The sequence below is a fragment of the Nothobranchius furzeri genome, chromosome 3 (genome assembly GCF_043380555.1).
Source record: "Nothobranchius furzeri strain GRZ-AD chromosome 3, NfurGRZ-RIMD1, whole genome shotgun sequence".
Lineage (NCBI taxonomy): Eukaryota > Metazoa > Chordata > Actinopteri > Cyprinodontiformes > Nothobranchiidae > Nothobranchius > Nothobranchius furzeri.
The window spans coordinates 64,678,025-64,696,563 of NC_091743.1; the positions used below are offsets into that span (position 1 = coordinate 64,678,025).

Genomic DNA, 18,539 nt, shown 5'->3' on the forward strand with positions numbered 1-18,539 from the left:
GTTATAGAGCGACGGACATTGCGTTTCCCTTCCCTTCTGTGTTACAGGCGGGATTTTGTCGTTGTTTCTGATTTGAGTTCTCGATAATTGTGACTTGTAGTGTAACTGTTGCTCACATATCCACACGAATTTCCTCAAGTTTACTTTCCAAATCAAGTTCAAAGAGAACGAGGGCCTATTTCCCCTCAAGACAACCATGAAGCTAACGGACAATGTGCTACGGAGCTTCAGGGTTGCTAAAGTATTTCGTGAGAACTCAGACAAAATTAATTGCTTCGATTTCAGTTCGAACGGAGAAACTATTATTTCCAGCAGCGACGATGACTCTATAGTGTTGTACGACTGCCAGGAAGGAAAGTAAGGGCGATTTCTGCTGAGTTTACTTTTTGGAATTAGCTTCATGCTAAGCTAACACCGAGGCCTGTCGCACTGCGTAGGACTCAGCGGTCAAATAAAAATACGCGTTTGAATTACGCTAGAGTAATAATTATGTGGTTATCTGATTGGTAAAATATACCCGTAAATAAAACCCAACATGTTAAAATTTTTTGTAATAGTTAGCTTGAGTGATGGTGTAAAGAGGGCAGAAATTTGAATTGTTAAGTTTTATAAAACTTATTTTACAGCATCATCAGTAATTTTGAATCTAAACGAGTATTCACATGAGCATGTGCGAGCATTATTTCATATTTAGCTCCAATACAATTATGTGGATACATTATTTTTAAGGTAAATGAGAGAAAACCAAATGTGTAGAAGATTTGGATTAGCATGTAATCAGATTTAAAACAAGAACGGCAGAATATAGAACTTTAACAAAATAGCAGTTGGTTAGTTTTATTTGTTCTGATTAAAATTCTTGATGTTAGTCTGATCACGTTTTGTTTGTTCTGATTAATTACAGGCCCAAGAGGACTCTGTATAGTAAAAAGTATGGAGTAGATCTGATCAGGTACACACATGCTGCAAACACTGTGGTCTACAGTTCCAACAAAATTGATGGTATGTAAACTAATGTCATTTCCATAATTACATTCATTCAACTGTGAATGGGGATGAATACTTTTCTTGGTCTGTAAGGGTTTGTTTTTTTTAGCCACAGCATCATGATCTGTTGTATTGACTGAACTCTACAGGATGTTTCTCCACCTCCAGCTTCTCCATCACAGCTCATCATGCTGCTCACTGTAGTCTGAGGTAGTTGTTTGTACAGTTTGAGGGTCTGTGATTCTGCCCCATACAGGAGCTAACTGTACAAGTGACTGCCTTGCCCACGGTTGAGTGTACTCATCACATGTTGATGCTGGTGGATTCGTTTTAATCATTTACTCCCGCTGCAGGTCTTACATGTTTATTGACTGACACGAGTTTAATGATGTGTCTCTTTTCCTACAAGACACCATCAGGTACCTGTCTCTTCATGACAACAAATACATCCGCTATTTTCCTGGACACAACAAGAGGTGAGGGCTGAGTAACTATTTCTGTATCTGTTTACTGTTTTATTTTTGTAAGTTTTTGTTTTCCTTTAAAATGTTTCAGGTTTAAAGTTTTTACTCGTCATGTTTTGTTCTGTGGTTGTGTTTGTTGTGACCAGGGTGACTTCTCTCTCCATGTCTCCTGTGGATGACACATTTATTTCTGGCTCATTAGATAAAACCATCCGACTGTGGGATCTGCGGTCGCCTAACTGCCAAGTAAGGGTCCAATTTCAAGCAGTCAAAAGTGCCAGCTAAAATGTTTCACATTTATGATAACAGCTTTTCATTTGGTGCGCTGTCCTTGCTGATTCACTCGTCAAATGAAAAAACTGATTTTGACCTTTGCTATTATTTGTCTCTTTTAGGGACTGATGCACCTGCAGGGAAAGCCGGTGTGCTCTTTTGATCCAGAGGGTCTCATTTTTGCTGCAGGAATAAATTCAGAAATGGTTAAACTCTATGATCTGCGGTCATTTGATAAAGTAAGAATTGCTTTTGTCTTTTTTTGTTTTTTTTTTATACAGGTGCTTTAAATCCTAGAACAGATTTAAATTTTGAATGAATGAAACCTTTAACAGTCTGGATCAAGGCTTCTCAGGTCTGCTCCGCGTGTTTTAGCTGCTCCAACACACCCGATTCAATGGTTGAATCTCCTCATCATCGTGTCCTCAAAGTTTTTGGAAGTCTGTTAATCACCCATTGATGCAAACCAGGTGTGTTAGTGCAGGAAAACAGAAAACATGCAGGTAGTGGCTCTTTGATTGCAAAGCGCAGGTTTAGAAAATACAAGAAAAAAATCAGATGGAAAAATGCTGCTCACACACACACACACACGCACGCGTGGAGAAACAGAAACTAAAATAAACAATGGTGCATACAGACAAATATTACACCTGGAGCCCTTTAAATCTTCTGCACAATTATAATCGATGTATTATCAATGTCATGTGATAAACTAAACAACCGTGATGATGTTTATTTTTTTTAAGCTGTATTTTATTTGAACTTATTAAAACACAGCAGGTTAAAGACACACAAGACTAGAGCTGGGCATTGATACAAATTTCAAGAATCTATTTAATTCCGATTCTCAAGAGTTAGAATAGATTGTTACGATCTGATCTGACTCAGTCTGTTCCAGTTTGATATCGATATGGGTCAAGAAAACAAATACATGCTGGCAGTGGGCTTGGTGACAACACTTATTAAACTTAACATAGATAATTAAATAAATTCTTAGTGTTTGTAATGTTACAGCAAACACATGAAACCTGTGTTATGGGTCAGGAAACGTTATAGCGATCATTACAAGCAGCTAATTAGCCTAAAGAGGCAACCATCCCTCTTCTTCATTGTGTTTTCTTTAATGATGTTCATCTTCCTCGTACTGCCATGGAAGGTGGGTTTACTTAGCAGATTTTGCACGTTTCTCTTGAATTTTTATAAAATGCTCCCAGATTCTTGAGCTCCATTGCTATCTCACCATGATTGTTTGGGGTTTTCCGGTGACACTACGCTGACCTTGAATGCCACTCTTGCCCATGTGCATCCAGGGCAGAAGGCACCAAAGTGTACAGCGGCAGTTTTGAGAGAAAAAGACAACTTAAAACTTTAATTGCTACATTTATCGTCAGCTGTTTTGGTAGTCTATTAAAGGGATATTTTGCAACTTTTTATATTATTAAATCATTCTCTTGAGCCAGTGTGTGCTAAAATGAAACTTTGCAGGGTTGATGAAAGACCACTCAGCCCCTATCACCCTCTGTGGCCAGAATATTCCACTTGCAACTTCAGAGTTGCCGGTCCAGTCTGTTAGGAATTTAAAAAAATGTAGCTGACATGCCTGACGCTGCAGTCTGCTTCCAGCACATTTCCTGCATGTTTCAAATAATGCAGATGATTTGTTTAATTTAGTGATGAATCACTCCTGTAGACACTAAGGAAGGCTGGGGAGACATTTCAGCTGTTAGATCAAGGTGTTAAAATAACAAACGCACAGTGAGGAGATACATTTGGCTTTTGGTTCTACAAACGAACACTAAGGGGGTGATAAAAGCAAGCCAAGTCTCCCTTTGATCATGATTAATCTTGGCAGCTCAAGTGTAAACACCATGACATTTATATTGGTGGGATGTTGAGCAAGTGGACGTAAAAAGTTACTATATCAACTTTTCATCAACAGGGTCCGTTTGCAACCTTCAAGCTTCAGTATGATCGAACCTGCGAGTGGACGGGACTCAAGTTCAGCAACGATGGAAAACTCATTCTTCTCGCCACCAACGGCGGCGCCCTTCGCATCTTGGATGCATTTAAAGGAGTTGTGCTTCATTCCTTCGGGGTAAGTCCTGGTAAAACGTGCAGATCTCTGAGATAATGATTTTAAAATGAAAAAGCTGCTTACTCCTGCTACTTGTGTACCCTGCAGGGTTACAACAACAGTAAAGGTGTCATACTGGAGGCTTCTTTCACTCCTGATTCTCAGTTTGTGATGATTGGTAAGTTAAAGTTTCATGTTGCTTCTTCTAGAAGTATCCCCTACTTGGTTTTAAATGTAATTAAAAAAATAAACAGATTACATGCATATTCAATAAAATGTCTCTGGACAAGACCTAAAGGGAGGTGCCATTTCTGGAGGGCGGTTCTGTCGATTCCTGAGCTCCGTGTTTGGAGAATTGGAGTTTACGGCTTACAGCTAACGGCTGCTGTTGCTGCTTTCATTTCCCTACATCCAGTTGTTATTTACACACAATTCTGAGTTTATTAACATTATCATCATAATTTAACACTTCTAGTGCATCATGGGTCTGTTTAGAAATTGGAGTTGTTTAGTTTCAGCTGTGCTCAGATTAGCCGTTAGCTCATCAGTTAGCTTGTGTGAACGTCATTTCTCCAAACAAGCTATTCAGGAAGCGATGTACAAATGGGTTTGGTAAGAATTAATGTTACTTTTCCCAGAAACGAGCTTCAGAATGGCTGGAAACTTAAAACTCATGTATTTGTTCACTCTTTTACCACCAGGCGTTTTTCTTGTTTTTATTTGATTTTCAGTTTGATTAAACATGTTTACATGTCGGCTGGCGTATTTTAGGCTCTGAGGATGGAAAGATCCATGTGTGGAATGCCGAAAGTGGGATGAAGGTGGCTTTGTTAGACGGGAAACACACTGGCCCCATCACCTGTCTGCAGTTCAATCCTAAATTCATGACGTTTGCTAGTGCTTGTTCAAACATGGTGAGCTTCTTTACTTCCTTTTGGTTTAATTTTCTGAATGGAATTTCTGTCTGCGATTAACGAAGCTAAGAGTTTACTGTTTAATTTTCCAGGCCTTCTGGCTCCCCACCATCGATCACTGAGGATCAGTGGGCGCAGATGCAGCAGCTGACCAGCAGGAGTCAGCACCACCACCAACCTGTAAAATAAGTTAATGTGTTGTAAATATGTTTTTTTTATGTCTTCATTTGTTTGTCTTTTTTAAATTCATATTTAACAATAAATTGTTTTCTGTTAAATGTTGTGTATCTTTTTTTTTATTAAACTTCAAAATAAAGTTTTAATATTTTAAATTAAAGAAAAAATGGTTTAGATTTCACTTGGGTGCTGAGTTGGTTTAAAATGGTCCATAAAACAACCAATTAAATTTAATTTACCATTTAAATTATGATTTTTTTTTTAATTGTATGAGTAATTTAATTGAAGACTCATAAGAAATGAGTGTAGTTTGTTTTTGTACAGCTGGTAAAAGTGATCTTGGCTTTTGGCTGAGGTGGTTTGGAGACGTTTGCCTGCTGGTTAAAAGCATGATCCAGGTGTTTAATGACACAAACATCTTACACAATCTGTTGACCATCATAGTTTGTGGTTGTGAAGGAGTTGGATGAGGTCTTCAATGCTTCCTGTGATCCTCATGGCTACATCTGGCCCTGATGGGGAACACATCAATAATGTATGAACAACTGTCAGATTTATGGTTTCTTTTGTTTTTACAAGTTGCAGGTTGGTTTAATAGAGTTCTGTTGGGGTGCTACACAGGCCCTGTTTTGTGACCAGGCTGGTCAGAGGGAGCTAAATTTGGGAGGTGATCAGATTCCATCTCTGTTTGCACATGACACTACCCCAGATACTTGAGCAATGTCTGTACTCAGACTCCTACACTCTGACTGGGAACGGACACGCTGAGTGGGCCTCCTTGGAAAGAGCATTCACCGATCCGCAGCCGAAGTCAAGGACATCTTCACATCTCTGGATTGGATTTAGACTTTCAGTGCTGTGACGCTTCTGCCTCTGTTTTTGACCCATCAACAACCCTTCCTCCAAGCCCACAGTGGGCCGGAAGACACTGCCATGTTTCTCGCACTAGTGGTGACGCCGGAGCTCAGGCAGTTCCTGGCCAAGGCAAGAGGTGGAGCAGTGCGCCTCATCAAGGTGTGCATCCAAGACGGTGAGTGAACCCAGGACAGTGAGGGTCGGAGCAACCAAAAGGCAGGAAGAGCTGTCTCATTAAGGGTGCATGTTGTCTCAGCAGTTTGAATACGACTGAAAAACACAAGTTTGGAAAGATCCAGATTTGTTTGGTGTCCCAAGCTTTGGCACTTTCAAGTGCTCATTTAATAAAAAAACAGAAAATATAAAGGAACTTGATGTTTTAGGAGCCTTATGTTGGATACGCTTTTTGCCAGAACATATATGATACTGAAAGTCAGACCTTCAGTGTAGAATGAGTTTGGTAACTCACAAGGGCGGATATAGAAAACAGGGAGGGAGGGCAATACTGGATCTCTAACAAAGTCAAGAAAATATATAAATGGTATATGAAAATATCCACAGAAACACTTTCAAACTATTTCATCTTTTTTTTTTTAGCCAAGCTGACATTTTTATGTATAAATGAGAAGAACAGATGTGTTTCACAAGATAAACACACACACACACACATAACTGAAGACAATTTCAGATATAAAACATTTTCTGGACAAAAGTGGGAATGCAGCAATGGGGGACAAGTCTCTACATGAGGGGGGCAGTTGCCCCCTTCTAGATCTGCCACTGGTTACAATGAATTCAAAAAATCATGCAGATTTGATGTAAACTTGATGAAATATGTTGGACTTGTCTCTGATCTTGAGGGAAAGATAAAGATGTTTTTGTTTTGTGGCTCAAATGGCAGCAGGAGGCCCAACCACTCACTTCCTGTGGGTGACGGAGCATATGTCGAGGGCATTTAAGTTGACTGTTACTCACAGGTGCGCCAAGGCAGAAAAAGTAAAGAAATTCCATGAACTTGTGTTTCACACTGAAAAAAGAAAGGGCACAGACTTAGGTGGCTGACGTGTCGCAGCAGGCTCTGGGTGACAGCTGAAAAATGTTCAATGAGGCAATCGCTTTCTAGGTAGCCGACTATTCATCAGCTGTTTACATCGTGTTTTTCCGTCTGACGAAGCTCGCTGTAACACGAGTCAATTCAGATGCAATCTGGGACTTTTATCTATCTTTGTGAACTGCTGCTATCAAATTTAACATTTGGTCTCATATTTACAAGGCTGACAGCAACTAAGGCACGTTTGATGGTACAGAGACAGACAGCAGGGATGTGGGTTTGACTTTAGCTCCAACACAGCCCTAAATAAATGCTTTATGTGGAGACTTCTATTGATACGTAGTATTTACTATGGGTGGCCGGAGTCAAATTTAAATGTGGAGCCCTTTCAGCTATCTTTCAGAGCACTAACCAGAGAACCAGCCCTGAATAAATCATGTGACACTATTTAGACTCCATATATTAATCATAAGGACAAAGGTAGCGTTAAATATTAAAATGTGGTGCATACGTGATGTTTCGGGGAAGAAAAATCAGAGAAAAGATTATTTAAGTCTTATGTTAGTGATTATGTGTTAAAGCGGCTCACATTATTGCATATTAATTCATTCTTAGTGTCTAACAGGCTGACATTAGGCTCCTCAGGCTATTTCCTTTACTTTAAAATGATCATTGGAGCTGATTTCTGCTTCCTCAAATCTCATAAATACAATTTAAAAAATAATAATGAAGAATGTTTGGGAATCCCAAATACGTAGCAACTATAGTGGATGATTAACTTGGTTTTACATTGACCTGTAAAGACAGTAGGGAACGACTGATGGGAAGTATGTGCGTGCAGAGCTGGAATGTGTTGCAGCTCAGAATAGCAACTTGCCCCCCAGGAGGCAGTTAGGGAAAGCCCCTGCACCCCTCAAAGGACACCAGAAGTCAAAGTTTAACTGTGTTTTCATTAAAAAGATGCATCAGCATTTTTAGCCTCTGTGAAGACATTCCTCCTGAAAACAATTCAGCTTCATTTTTACATCATAATTTTGTTTTTTAGATTAAAACTGGCCAGACCTTATGAATATTTTATAAAAATACACATTTGTAGGAGCCTCAGACAGCTGATTAAAATGTTAAGCTTTAAGGCTAACTGTTACCGGGGTCCTAAATCCGTGGCATTTTAGTTTTTATTAATCAGTTTTATTCTAAATCATCTTGTCATTTTCCACTGAAAGGTCTAAAATGAGCAAAGATGTTGACTGAATATTTTATGCACTTAATCTGCTTTTGAATATTGAACTTTAACCTTTCTAAACATTAACTAGTGCCTCCTAATCTTGAACACTAAGTGTGAATGTGAGTCTAGGTGTGTGATGAGTGGTGGTCTGACTTTCAGAGCAGCTGATGCTGGGGGCCTACAGAGAGCCTAGACACAACTGCGACCAGGATTATGACCACTTCCTGCTTCCTCTCCTGGACGACCAGGAGCCCTGCTACATCCTGTACCGTCTGGACTCCCAGAATGCATTGGGCTATGAGTGGATTTTCATCTCATGGTCTCCTGACCAATCTCCAGTAAGACACATTTTCTCAAACATAATCAACACACTGATGCTTTTCGGTTTTAGTTATTTCACATGATAAGGAGGCTGTTTATCTGAGATGAAACAACCCCCCCGGAAAACTAGAAAAGTAGATTAGTTACCTAAATAAAATGTTAAAGAGCAAGTTCACTGATGAACCCTTTATTTAATGTTTGTGAAAACAGTCACTAAGTTTTTCATGCAGGCTGAACATGAAGATAGTCTTCTACACCTACCCCCTGCATTAGCTTCTGATAAAATAAATGGCAAAACACTCGGTTCAGAAAAGCCTGACAGATCTAAGTCACACTGTCACTTTACATTCATGGACTCACCCATCTTGGCTCACAACGAGGAAGGCTGTTGTTGGTTTAACGTTCAGGAAACAGCAACAAACATTTTAGCTAGTAAGCTAACTGTTAGCATTAGGACACTCCACAACACGGCAGAACTCCTCCAGGCTTCTGTGATTTGTGGAGCTAAAACATCAACGTTGCAAAGCAAACAAAGTCAGTGGTAGAGTCATGTTGCTGTTAGCCAATCAGAGGCAAGATGTAGAAAATATCAGGAAATAATAATCCAAATCTTGTTGTATAATGCAACTTTCTCCTTTGAGTGACTTCTACGTTCTCAAAGATGCACCAGAGGTTTTTTCCCCCAAAGAATGACTTACAAGGCATTCACTCCTACTAGAGACCACTGAAAATGTATAAAACGTATGAGTAAAGTTGACCTTTAAGGACCGAGAATCACTACTAAAATACAGTGATATTGATGTTACAGCTCATTTCAACTTGGCAATAGATGTGTTCCAAAACAGCTTTATCTTCAACTTTAAACTAATAAATGTGATATAAATGATCTCTCTGACAAATTTTACGAGCTATAGGGAGTTGATAGCATGTAATATTGAGGGGTCCAAGGACAGAGCCCTGAGGAACACCATTTATTATCGGGGATAGCCAAACTGACAAAAACTTTGCTATAAATCATACAATGGATTTCTCATTCCCATCACATATGGACACAATTGAGCTCTCAACTTGTCAATTAACCTTAAATTCAGATGACCTATTTCATAGCTTATTCGAACAGGAACAGGTGAAGTAACCAGGGCTGCATCCCATTTAGAGAGTGATCTGCAAAATCAGTTTGCAATGGATGCAGAAGTGGAATGCAGCCATACATGTGCTCATCCCACTCTTTATGTCAAACTGGTTGCTTTAGGGTTATTGCTAGTTCCATTATTAGTCAACTAAACAAATCAACTAGTTGAAACACCCCACAAAGTAGCGGATGGTCCTAAACTGGAGTCACCTCCTCCCTGTTACATGGAGCATGTTAATGTGTAGAGAAAGCTCTTGTAAAATACTGCTATTTCATAAAAAATTGACACAATTAGTGTCTAATCAGGAAAGAGAATGTTGCTAATTGAGAATTTGATCTGTAAAAACAGAATGTTTATCAAAGCCTAGTTTTATTTTTCTTTAACAGTGAGTTAAAAATTAACTATTAATTTCCCAAAAAATGGCCAATTAAATTGTGCATACATTTTCACCAATAAGACATTAAACTCTCTTGTCTGCAGGTGAAACAGAAGATGTTGTACGCTGCCACCCGGGCCACAGTGAAGAAAGAGTTTGGTGGTGGCCACGTTAGATACGAGATGTTTGGCACCACTGAGGTCGACACCCTTAAATTTCACCAACTTCTCCGCAAAATGTAAAAACAAAAAAGAAAAGAAAAGCTCATATGATGCATTTTAAACGTCTTATTTTTGTCTGAAACTCCAGGAGGACATCTGCTTGGAGGGCTTCCAGCGTCACGTGTCATCCTGCTCCGGTCCAGCGCCGCTTACTTTGGCTGAGCAGGAGCTCCAACGGATCAAAATCACAGAGGTGAGAGGTCAGCTTGTTCTCACATGTGGCGTCATGGCTGCACATATCTTTGTGCATGAGCTATTTTCTTTTATTAACCACATGCCAAAGTCTCGCTTCATCTTAAATGTAACTTGTGTTTGTTTTTGTCTTTTCAGGGCCGAGTTAAACAGGTTTGTCTATAAATCATTTCTACGTCAATAAAGTTATTTCAGAAAAAATATGGAAAACTGAGGAATATAGAAAAATCCTATTTTTAAAAATATTTTCAGTTTAGTTGCATAGAAAGTATAAATCTTAACGATGAACATTTTGCAGACAATAAAATAAAAAAACACATTTCCCTGCTGCCCCCTGCAGGTGAATACTGATATAAGTGTGGAGAGCAAGCACCAGACACTTCAGGGTCTTGCCTTCCCCCTGCAAGAATCGGCCAGGAGATCCCTACAGCTTCTGGCCCAAAAGCGCATCAATTATTTGCAGCTGGTGAGCAGGCCAAGGTTCTAGAAAAGTGTTAGGGTTGAAATTGCACCAAAACCAGCATGAAAACACAAAATAATGCTTTCATTCTTGTGTTTTAGAGGCTGGATGTAGAAAAGGAAACAATTGAGCTGGTCCACTCAAACCCAACAGAAACTCGTGATTTGCCCCGCAGGGTTCCCAAAGACACTCCTAGATACCACTTCTTCCTTTACAAGCACTCCCATGAAGGGGACTACCTGGAATCCGTTGGTATGATGCAGATCCTTGTGTTGTCATAATCCTGTTTGTACATCTGAACAAGGTTTTACACGTCCATCTGTGCTCCTGGAATAGAGTCATGTCATCCACAAATGTGTGTTTCCAAACATTTAATTCTGTTAAATGTCAAATAAGGACGAGGAAATCTGAAAAGCCTGTGTTTAATGGAAAACTGTGCTGAGATGACACTTATATGTTGACTGAAAGTTCTTTTGCTGAAATATTTGAAGTTGGTTCTGAAAATACGTAATTGATTTATTACATCATTTAGGATTAACGTGGCTTTCAATCATATGAGTCACCCATCCAAAGTTGACTGCTTTGCCCTTGTAACACTTTAGGAAGCAGTAAAAAAGCCACACTCTTTGGTTTTGGGAAGTCTTCTACACAAAAAAGTGTTTTTTATTGAGTGTGGTGTCAAAATGCTGAAGCTTTTGCTCATTCAAGGTTTGTTGTCAAACTTTGCAAAATTTTCTAATTTCTTCAATTCTATGTACTTTCTCCTTTTTTCTGGAGTTTTTTTACATTTTTCTTTACTTTAATGGGGACATATTATGACTTTATTTTTAAAATTTTATGACCTATAAAAACATTAATGAAGATTTTTGCACAAAATCAGTTTCACATTAAGCAGTCCCACTAGCTCTAGTTTTGACATTCCCAACACTTTTTTAAATGCGTCGTTTCAGGGCTCTGTCACTTTAAGGAAGACAAGTTGTTGCCCCCCCCCCCCCCCCCCCCCCGTGATTGGCTGGGCATTGATAACAGTAGAAATGGGGAATTATGGCTCACATTCCTGCTTTCTCTGCCAACAGTGATTTTGGTAAAGCACTACCTCTTTTTAGGAGACACACCATGCCAGCAAATCAGTGTAGTACTGTTGCCACACTGTGTCTTATGAATGCGCAGAGGCGGCATGGCGTTGCAGGGATTTTGTGGCATTTGTGCCGCCATGCTTGGTAGTAATATTATAGCGACGGCGACGTGGTGTCCACAATCCACGTGGTAGGATGGTCAAAATTTAAAAAAAAATTTAACATAACATTTCCTAAAAATCCACTCAGATTTATAATTACATGTATAATTGTTACGTTGACAATAACTTACGTATAGTTCAACACAAGGCATGTCGTGAATCAGTTGTATGTGAAAATGTATTATTTGTCACTTCATAAAGATCAACGGGATAGCTCAACTGGTTAGTCATCTGACTTGTACGCTAGAGGATTTGGATTTGAGTCCAGGCTGGGATAAGTCATTCGGTAAAGCAAGGTGGGACAAAGGAAATATTCTATTTATTATAATTATTATTAAATGTAAAAACTACATTTTATTTTACAATGTAGATGAGATGTACACTGACAGTCATTAAACGTTCAAATGAGACGTGCCGAAAGACGTAATTCATGTCCAGAAAAGACGTCGGTTCAACTTTCATTTTGGAACAATTTTTCAACGTGTCAGCCTGACATCTTTTCAACGTTGATTAAATGTCCGAATGTTTGCTGGGTTAGGTTTTGTCCTATGCAACCACACGTGTGTTTAAATATTAATTTAAGCACATTAATCTCAGCACTTGCAGGACAAGCAACTTCTGAGCTAAGCTAGTTCATGTTTAACTGTGAAACACAACATACCTCATTTTTAATTATTTATATCTCTCATCTGCTAACTTGACATGTCTCAGTAGATGTGTGTTGGCAAATCCTCCCCAAGCCGACAGGCACCAACCAAACAGAAAAGATAGTAAGTAGCGTTAGCATAAAGCCTGGTTCATGCTTCTCCGTCAGCTCTGCAAGGGACAGACACGCACGGATTGACGGAAGCGTTTTGCTCTCATACTTCTCCGTCTCCTGGAGAGTGTTGCAAAGCAATTGCCCGGCAGGACAACAGAGGGTGTAGCGCTGTTCTGTGGTATCCTGTCATGTATCCGGTCCAAAATAGTGTGTTTATATTATTATTTTTTTGTATATAAGAGACTTTTTAACACAGACAAATTTGTCTCTCATTCTCCTCCACCTCTTCATGCGCTCGCCACCTACAAACCCACGTTTTCTGTCATTTCCGTCCACAAGTAAAACTCTTGCTGCGCTTCTTTTCACTCCTCCGGTCACGGGGGAATTAAACGTTCATGTTTTTAGAGTTTTTTCGCAAGGTATTCTTCAAGCTTCTCCGTGTCTGCCGCTTGTTATCCTCAGCTCTCTTTATGTTTTTGAGGGCGCAATGGCGGCGCTGTAGATGACAGCGGTGTCCTGACCAATCACAAGCTTGCGTTGTCCGTCTCGACTGACGGATGTTTAGAAAAGAGAGCTCGACTCCGTCCGTCCTTGCGGAGCTCTCCGGCAGGCCCGCAAGGACGTTGCGTGTCTCCGCACTGACGCAGACGGAGAAGCATGAATCAGGCTTTGCTCCATGCAACCTACTTGTTGACACAGCTCCATTAGAAGAGATTTGCTGGCTAATTCTGACGTGTAATGTCCGTGGTTTTCAGAGTTCCAACCCAAACCGAGCCGCAGAAAGAACCTACTGGTAGCGTGTGCAGCAGACTTTGCACAGCTCTGTCAGAAGACACTTGCTGACTAATTTTGCTGAGTAACGTCAACGGTTTCGAGCCACAGACCGAACTAATCAGTGAAACAAGAACTCTTCCTCAAAGTGGTTCACATACCAATTTTGAATTTAGCTGGGAGCTCTGATCTGGTCATTCGTATCATTATTCATTTGTCTTTCATTTTGAATGAATCTGTATTTATCCTCTTCCACTTCACTGGAGTGCTGTTGCAGGGATAGGAGCTTTACAAGAGAGAAGAAGAAAAGCCCAAAGTTCCCTCTCCTCTCCAACTCCTCTGAGGGAATCCTAAGACATTCCCAGGCCAGCCAAGAAACACAGCTCCTCTAGCATATCTGCTCTCAGCAGGTGAAGGGAGGTTCTATGCAAATTTCCCCATTTGTGACAAAACAAATGAGGAATTTTCAAAACCACTGGTTTTAAGCAAATAACCCCTGAACCAAACCCTGACAGGAAATGGACAGACTTTTTTGTAAATGTTTGGAGTGTTTACAGAAGCAGTAGAGACCGACATGGCAGCACAAAAAGATGCAAAAAGTCAGATTTGCACAATATATCTCTTTTAAACGATTTACCTATCAGCATTATTTGGTTATTTTTTAACACAGAAAGGAGTTGCTTTACCTTTTATTTTTTTGCTGACGCTTTGACTACGACTGCAGTCTTCTTCAGAGCTCGCCGCTGTTGGCGGCATCACTTTCTTCCGTTTATCCACGGACAGCAGAGGACGATGTTGCCCTCTCTCCTCGCCAATGAAACAGTCCCATGCGTGATCCAATGTGTAAACCCCATCGTCTCTGTTCATGGTTGTGTGTCCAAGATGACTGCAGTAGTCGTCGAAATGTCAGCAAAAAATGGTAAAACAACTAACGCAGTTAGAGGAGACACATGAACGAGATTTACCCAGTCTGGCCTTTTGACAGTAATCTTTGGCAGCTATGAGACGAGTCTTTTGTTATCATAAGCTGCCAAAAAGTTCATTTTTGATGTTGCAGTAGCCCTGAGTCACTCCTTCATTTATCAACATAAAGAAACCTTTAGGAAAATGCGGAACATGAAGGGAGGTGGGCGACAGGAATTCCTTTAATGAGTGCTGGGTATGTAAACTTTTCCCCTGTCCTCTGTTTCCTTGTCAAATTTAAAATTAAAAACGTGCCATTTCTCAGATTCCACATTTTGCTATGTGGGCTAAAATGATTTGCAAATCATTGCATTTTGCATTCATTTACATGTGAAGCAGCGCTCCAACCCATTTAAGCAAATACACATGAGTGGTTCTTTTCTGTTCGTGCACAGTGAACTATACAAGCTAAAATGATGTGCAGCGGGTGCAGAATAATGAATCAGAAAGAAACGTTTCTAAACTTCCTGTTGCTCTAATGTGTTTCTAATGGGAGATGCATTCCCGTCTGCAGTGTTCATCTACTCCATGCCGGGATACAGCTGCAGCATTAAGGAGCGGATGTTGTACTCCAGCTGCAAGAGCCGACTACTGGAGGAAGTGGAGAGAGATTATCATTTGGAAATAGCTAAAAAGGTAACAGGTGGAGGACTGATTTACATATTCACACGAGTGTGTTTCCAGTTATTTTTATTCTCAGCAGCATTTTTACTGACAGAAGCTGTAAAGCTGACAGCTGCATTCCTTTATCCTGCCTGCATTCTGAATTTATCCTTGCATGACTGCCTTCCTCTTATTTTTCTGCATCAGCTGGAAATTGAAGATGGAGATGAATTGACGGAGGAATTTCTGTACGAGGAGGTCCATCCCAAGCAGTACGCCCACAAACAGGCATTTGCAAAGCCCCGCGGCCCTGCAGGAAAACGAGGACACAAGCGTCTCATCAAGGGGACAGGAGAGTCCATTCACGACAGCTAGAAAAGACATGTCCTTTTTGTCTACCAACGACCCACTAAACCCAGAGGAGGGCACAGTGGTGCTCCTCCTCCCCTACTGTGTGTACTGAAACACTTGTTACATGTGACTGATTCATTTTTGGGTCTGACGTGCTGTTAAATCTCCTTTATTAAAGCTCTGTTGGTCACTTTGTGAAATAGTTTTAGAGCAAATTAGGGGGATAATGAATAGAGACATTTAGATGGGACTCAGGCTGTAAAGCACACAGATTAACTTCATAAATGATTAAAGATAACCTGGTCTTCAGGATTTACAACCTTCAGTTTACAAATGAATACACCAGAGCTGGCTTGTAAATGCACATTTAAATGGTTCAGAGCAGCCTTAGGTTTTACTTTTCTATCAACAATGTTTGTAATTTAAAAATAAATTATTAATAGAATTTCTGCTAATTTGTGAATATAGATTTTTGTGTTCAGCATGCGGTCATAAGCCGGGATCTTTATGTGTCCATCTAAGTAAAGCAGCAGAATTTAAAGTCTGCACAGAAATCTAAACTGGAACTTCATGTTCGGAGTGCAAATCTGCAATGGAGCCTGAAGATAAGCGCTTACAGAGATGATTTCTGCGTTTTCTATTTGCTCTTTTTAAGACGGAACAACTCGATTAAGTGTTACGCTCCTGCCGTGACGTCAGCTATCGGAAGTCTTTTGTTTTGATAACCCTCCTATATGAAACCTCAAGAATGCATTACCAGGATCCTTCGTCTGCTCAGAGACAGAGGTAATAATTAGCAGTTCTGTGAATCCTCATGAGTAAACAATACAACAGGATTTCAGAAAAAGCCTGAACAATCTGCAAAATGTTCAGAAAAGACAGACGGTGGTAAATTCCTCCAAACCTTTAAGCTTTTATGTTTATGTTTATTTATTTAGCAGACACTTTTATCCAGTGACTAACAATTTATAACCTATAGGGCATGTTGTGATCTGTGGGGGAAACCGGAGTACCCGGAGGAAACCCACGCATGCATGGGGGGAACACGCAACTCCACGCAGAAAGGCCACAGCCGAGTTTCGAACCTGCGACCTTCGTGCTGCGAGGCAACAGTGCTAACCACTGCGCCACCATGCAGCCATTTTTATCTAAATGTAGCCATATGCATCAAACCAGTGAGACCTTGTGACCTTTTTGGTTGGCAGCTCAGGGGTTAGGGGTTCACCCTGTAGTCTGTGGTTTGCCAGTTCGAACTCAGGCTTTGTTTTTGTCACCCATTGTGTCCTTGGGCAAGGCACGCACCCTCCTTACCTGCTGGGTTGGAAGGACCAGTGGCAGCTGTGGCTACGATGTAGCTTACAGTGGGGCAAAAAAGTATTTAGTCAGCCACCGATTGTGCAAGTTCTCCCACTTAAAATGATGACAGAGGTCAGTAATTTACATCATAGCTACACTTCAACTGTGAGAGACAGAATGTGAAAAAAAAAATTCCATGAATTCACATGGCAGGATTTTTAAAGAATTTATTTTTAAATCAGGGTGGAAAATAAGTCTTTGGTCAATAACAAAAATTCAACTCAATACTTTGTAACATAACCTTTGTTGACAATAACAGAGGTCAAACATTACTATAGGTCTTTACCAGGTTTGCACACACAGTAGCTGGTATTTTGGCCCATTCCTCCATGCAGACCTTCTCGAGAGCAGTGATGTTTTGGGGCTGTCGCCGAGCAACACGGACTTTCAACTCCCTCCACAGATTTTCTATGGGGTTGAGGTCTGGAGACTGGCTAGGCCATTCCAGGACTTTCAAATGCTTCTTACGGAGCCACTCCTTTGTTGTCCGGGCAGTGTGTTTGGGATCATTTTCATGTTGGAAGACCCAGCCGAGTTTCATCTTCAAAGCTCTCACTGATGGAAGGAGGTTTTGGCTCAAAATCTCACGATACATGGCCCCATTCATTCTTTCCTTAACACGGATCAGTCGTCCTGTCCCCTTAGCAGAAAAGCAGCCCCAAAGCATGATGTTCCCACTCCCATGCTTCACAGTAGGTATGGTGTTCTTGGGATGCAACTCAGTATTATTCTTCCTCCAAACACGACAAGTTGAGTTTATACCAAAAAGTTCTACTTTGGTTTCATCTGACCACATGATATTCTCCCAATCCTCTGCTGTATCATCCATGTGCTCTCTGGCAAACTTCAGACGGGCCTGGACATGCACTGGCTTCAGCAGCGGAACACGTCTGGCACTGCAGGATTTGATTCCCTGCCGTTGTAGTGTGTTACTGATGGTGACCTTTGTTACTGTGGTCCCAGCTCTCTGCAGGTCATTCACCAGGTCCCCCCGTGTGGTTCTGGGATTCTTGCTCACCGTTCTCATGATCATTTTGACCCCACGGGATGAGATCTTGCGTGGAGCCCCAGATCGAGGGAGCTTATCAGTGGTCTTGTATGTCTTCTATTTTCTGATAATTGCTCCCACAGTTGATTTTTTCACACCAAGCTGCTTGCCTATTGTAGATTCACTCTTCCCAGTCTGGTGCAGGTCTACAATTCTTTTCCTGGTGTACTTGGAAAGCTCTTTGGTCTTGGCCATAGTGGAGTTTGGAGTCTGACTGTTTGAGGCTGTGGACAGGTGTCTTTTATACAGATAATGAGTTCAAACAGGTGCCATTAATACAGGTAACGAGTGGAGGACAGAAAAGCTTCTTAAAGAAGACGTTACAGGTCTGTGAGAGCCAGAGATTTTCCTTGTTTGACATGACCAAATACTTATTTTCCACCCTGATTTACAAATAAATTCTTTAAAAATCCTGCCATGTGAATTCATGGATTTTTTTTTCACATTCTGTCTCACAGTTGAAGTGTACCTATGATGTAAATTACTGCCCTCTGTCATCATTTTAAGTGGGAGAACTTGCACAATCGGTGGCTGACTAAATACTTTTTTGCCCCACTGTATCATCGTGTGTGTGTTAAAACGTAAGACATTTTCAAAATGAGCAAATTTAAGGACGGTTTTCTTTCATTAGGTAGGTAAAATATGTTTTTATGAGTAAAGATTGTCTTAATTTTTAATATGTTGCAGGAAAAACAAGATCCTGAAATTTCGAGGGGGCATCTGTAAT

General features: G+C 40.5%; 2 protein-coding genes across 3 annotated transcripts; both read left to right on the plus strand.

The window, feature by feature from the left end:
- wdr82 (WD repeat domain 82) lies at positions 1 to 4,990 on the plus strand. Its single transcript, XM_015958994.3, has 9 exons — positions 1 to 357; positions 905 to 1,002; positions 1,397 to 1,463; positions 1,598 to 1,697; positions 1,847 to 1,963; positions 3,664 to 3,819; positions 3,907 to 3,976; positions 4,570 to 4,712; positions 4,805 to 4,990. Exons 1-9 carry the CDS (start codon positions 197 to 199, stop codon positions 4,832 to 4,834), a joined length of 942 nt encoding a protein of 313 aa, XP_015814480.1. The 5' UTR covers positions 1 to 196; the 3' UTR covers positions 4,835 to 4,990.
- A 617-nt stretch (positions 4,991 to 5,607) lies between these two features.
- twf2 (twinfilin-2) lies at positions 5,608 to 15,860 on the plus strand. 2 transcript variants are annotated; one of them, XM_015958992.3, is made up of 9 exons: positions 5,608 to 5,919; positions 8,180 to 8,358; positions 9,955 to 10,050; positions 10,160 to 10,264; positions 10,402 to 10,416; positions 10,604 to 10,729; positions 10,825 to 10,975; positions 14,969 to 15,090; positions 15,265 to 15,860. In XM_015958992.3, exons 1-9 carry the CDS (start codon positions 5,823 to 5,825, stop codon positions 15,430 to 15,432), a joined length of 1,059 nt encoding a protein of 352 aa, XP_015814478.3. In that variant the 5' UTR covers positions 5,608 to 5,822; the 3' UTR covers positions 15,433 to 15,860. The 2 variants fall into 2 exon arrangements, with proteins under 2 accessions (XP_015814478.3, XP_054586201.2); XM_054730226.2 differs by having other exon boundaries at positions 5,694 to 5,919; positions 8,185 to 8,358.
- The last annotated feature ends 2,679 nt before the right edge of the window (positions 15,861 to 18,539 follow it).

What these genes read in the sequence shown, in the direction of transcription:
- wdr82 (XM_015958994.3), top strand. Translation starts at nt 197, where the DNA reads ATGAAGCTAACGGACAATGTGCTACGGAGCTTCAGGGTTGCTAAAGTA. An exon ending in CAGTTCCAACAAAATTGATG is followed by an intron (nt 1,003 to 1,396) that starts GTATGTAAACTA and finishes TTTTCCTACAAG; the next exon opens with ACACCATCAGGTACCTGTCT. An exon ending in ATCTGCGGTCATTTGATAAA is followed by an intron (nt 1,964 to 3,663) that starts GTAAGAATTGCT and finishes TTTCATCAACAG; the next exon opens with GGTCCGTTTGCAACCTTCAA.
- twf2 (XM_015958992.3), top strand. Translation starts at nt 5,823, where the DNA reads ATGTTTCTCGCACTAGTGGTGACGCCGGAGCTCAGGCAGTTCCTGGCC. An exon ending in CAAGGTGTGCATCCAAGACG is followed by an intron (nt 5,920 to 8,179) that starts GTGAGTGAACCC and finishes TCTGACTTTCAG; the next exon opens with AGCAGCTGATGCTGGGGGCC. An exon ending in AGATGTTTGGCACCACTGAG is followed by an intron (nt 10,051 to 10,159) that starts GTCGACACCCTT and finishes CTGAAACTCCAG; the next exon opens with GAGGACATCTGCTTGGAGGG.